The sequence below is a fragment of the Nicotiana tabacum genome, chromosome 5, assembly GCF_000715075.1.
Source record: "Nicotiana tabacum cultivar K326 chromosome 5, ASM71507v2, whole genome shotgun sequence".
NCBI lineage: Eukaryota > Viridiplantae > Streptophyta > Magnoliopsida > Solanales > Solanaceae > Nicotiana > Nicotiana tabacum.
In genome coordinates, this window is record NC_134084.1 from 713,244 (window position 1) to 716,614 (window position 3,371).

The 3,371-nt window shown below is 39.9% G+C and overlaps 1 protein-coding gene across 1 annotated transcript; it reads left to right on the top strand.

The window, feature by feature from the left end:
- Window positions 1-506: 506 nt before the first annotated feature.
- On the top strand, window positions 507-2,816 carry LOC107828127 (B3 domain-containing transcription factor NGA3-like). The gene has a single exon (XM_016655383.2). It carries the CDS (start codon window positions 1,053-1,055, stop codon window positions 2,349-2,351), a length of 1,299 nt encoding a protein of 432 aa, XP_016510869.1. The 5' UTR covers window positions 507-1,052; the 3' UTR covers window positions 2,352-2,816.
- The last annotated feature ends 555 nt before the right edge of the window (window positions 2,817-3,371 follow it).

The window sequence follows — 3,371 nt, forward strand, 5'->3', positions numbered from 1 at the left end:
GTTAGGTAGTGAAGATCCATATAAATCATGAGAATTAATATGAAATTTTATTTTAATTTTGATACTACCATCAGGGGCGTATCCAGTGTAACTTTCTATCATATACTATATTTTTGGGAAAAAAATCATTATATGTGTAGAAATAATAAATTTTAAAAAAGAAGTAGCTCAATTCACAAAGCAATCTGTATTCACACGCGGTCTAGGGAAGGGCCGCACGCAAGAGGTGTGTTGTAAACAGTCTAGCATTAGTGGCTGTTTTCACAAAACATGTGACCTATAAGTCACATGGAGACAACTTTACCGTTAAGATTCCCCTTAAAAAATATTAAATTTTGGACTCACTAAATTATATAGAATACGGTAGAATTACAAATTTGAACCCATAAGTTTTAAATTCTGAATCCGTCTTTGACTACCCAGGCTGATGACGAGAACGAGCTCGCAGGAACCAATCAGATAATTTGTGGGTTCTTGTCTCTCTCTGTCCTTCAGTGTGAACGAACTAGGAAAGAAAGAATAATTGTAATGAAAATTGCCTAACTTGATAAGACTCCAGGAAGCAGCCGCTAAGAATTAAAATCACCACATATAATCCTACTACCTAAAATTATTATCATCCTTCGTTCTTTCTCTCTCTAATGAGTAATAATAATCTCTTTCATCTACGAGTCTTTCTTGGCTATGAAAAAAGCACCGACCTTCTCTTTCTATGTTGTAATTAGGGCTGATGAAAAGCTAGACTAACTTGGATATCTCTCTTAATTTATTTCTTTCTTCTTTTGTTTCACTGTATATTTCTCAAACTGTACCTTATCATGAACTTTCCTGCTAAAGAGATAGAGCTCTTTCAATTTTAACCCTAGAACCATTTAACCACTCATCCTCTCTTATCACTCCGGGAGTCAGAAAAGTTGTACATATATATGTCAGTACTCATTATTAGAACAACTCTTTTTCGTTTAGCTAGTTTCCCATCTTCAACTTCACATCTTCTCTAGATCTATACCTTGAACAAGCTCTATAGTACCGGATGGTGTGTGCCGCAGATCATGAATTTCTTTACTAGTAGACGAGGGATCCAACAACAAACGGGCTCTTCAAAAGGTATGTGCCCTTTTTCTCAGTCTTCCTCCTCTTCTTCAACATCCTCTTCTTATCACAACCAGCAGCAGCAGCAGCAACAACAGCATCGAGAAAGTACGGAGCTTATGTTGATGGATTCTTCCCCTACGGCTACCAGAAATCATGGCGACGGCGATGAGATTGCTGGAGGAGAAGCTCATCACCTAATTGAGAGGGAACATATGTTCGATAAGGTAGTAACTCCAAGTGACGTGGGAAAACTCAATCGTTTAGTCATTCCCAAACAGCATGCTGAGAAGTATTTTCCACTGGATTCCTCCAGCAACGACAAGGGGGGACTTCTCTTGAATTTCGAAGACAGAAATGGGAAGCCATGGAGATTCAGGTATTCCTACTGGAATAGCAGCCAAAGCTATGTCATGACTAAAGGTTGGAGCCGCTTTGTCAAGGAGAAGAAGCTCGATGCTGGGGATATTGTCTCATTTCAGCGCGGAGCTGGTGAATTGGTCAAGCATCGTCTCTTCATCGACTGGCGCCGCCGTCCTGATGCCCCAGACATGAATCCGTATATGGTGCCGCACCACTTCTCTAATTGGAATCATGGGCGCCTCTTCTTACAGCCATTCCAAAGGGGTCAGCCGGTACCATCGTTTACACAGCAACATCCACATTCACAATATTCCCATAATTTGCTGCTGGAAGCACGCAGCAATATCGCTCAACAACAGTCTCATAATTATCCACATAGCTACGTCTATGGAATTGGTAATACTAGTCCAGCTTACTACAACACTTGTTTTAACAATAGTAGCATTAGCACTAATGCCACAGTAGTAAATGCAAACCCTTGCGCCGGCGGGTCAGGAAATTATGTCAGATCGGGAGCCACTGCTTCCCAATTACTATCACAACATGAGCTTGAAATAATGCAAATGCAAAGAGGTTGTAGTAGCGTTGGTGGAAGTAGTGGGGTTGAGCCGATGGTGTTCAACTCGGTGCCGGTGGTTCAAGGTAAGGTGGCAGCAAAGCGACTCAGGCTATTCGGAGTGAATATGGACTGCCCCATGGATCACTCGGACCTGTTTTCATCCTCAACTATCCCAACAACTTATTCTCACGCTCCCCATTTTTCTTCTTCATCATCTACGTCTACAACCCCTTTGGTCCAATTAAGGAATTTTAACAGCCAACTCGAAGCAGTACCCTCTGATGAAGAATCGTCTGACAAAGGCAAGGCATCCATGTCCTTGGATTTGGATATTTGATCCATCAGCATTTTAAGGTATCATACCAAAGTCCATTCAAATAACAAGAAAGATACATTAAAAGACATAGAGAATTGAAGAGAATCTGCTAGGTGTTCCTGATCGGTGCATCACCCGTTGTCATAATATTGGCAAAGGAGGATTAAAAAAGCACACATTGGACGTTCCTTCATTTTGATACAGTGTCATTCCAAAGCTCATTCAATGTTAATTGGAAGTCTTGAGATAGAAAGATTTACTAAGTTCAGGTTCAATTTGTGTATATTGATTTAATACTCTAGTTAATCGAGATGATGAAATACTTTGCCAAATACTATGGCTAGATCCTCAGAATGCTGGTTATTTTATGTTTGATTTTCCAAGCGCAGGGCAGGGTTCGATCCCCAAACTGTAGTCATGCCACAGTATTCGTTGAGTTACTTGATCGATCAATGAAGGAAGGAAAAGAAAAGGAGGCTTGTTTTATGTATATGTGCGCTTTTTTTCACTTGACCAACTTCTTCTGTTTCGTTTTCTATCTTTTAACTAGTCTTCGTTGGTTGAAACTTGATATCTAACGTCGTCTTTCGTGACTTGTTTTCTCCAGTATTAGTATATAAGGTGCAGCATCAGCCTCATTTCAGGCTGATGAACGATGATGGTGATGGAAGGAATTGAACAAAGTTGAGGTTTCTTCCTTATGAAATATGAATCAATTTTGGGTTCTATTGCCTTTGGAAGTTATGTTCTTGTCGCAGCTTCGTTGTTCGTGTGTGACTGCGCTCAATGTCATTGTTCCATACATTCGCTAGCTTCTTCCTGTCAGCAGTCAGCAGCTACCCTTTCTCTTCTCAAGTTGCTGTCTGACTTTCGATGATTCATTACTCTGCCAAAAAGCATATATGCCTCAGCACTTTGTTAGAGGGAGATAAAAAGAGTTTCCATGCATTTACATGACTGAAAATGATGCTAAGTCTAAATAAAAAGTAAGCATCCAGTTCATATTTTATAACTCTTGTAATGATTATAAATAATACATAG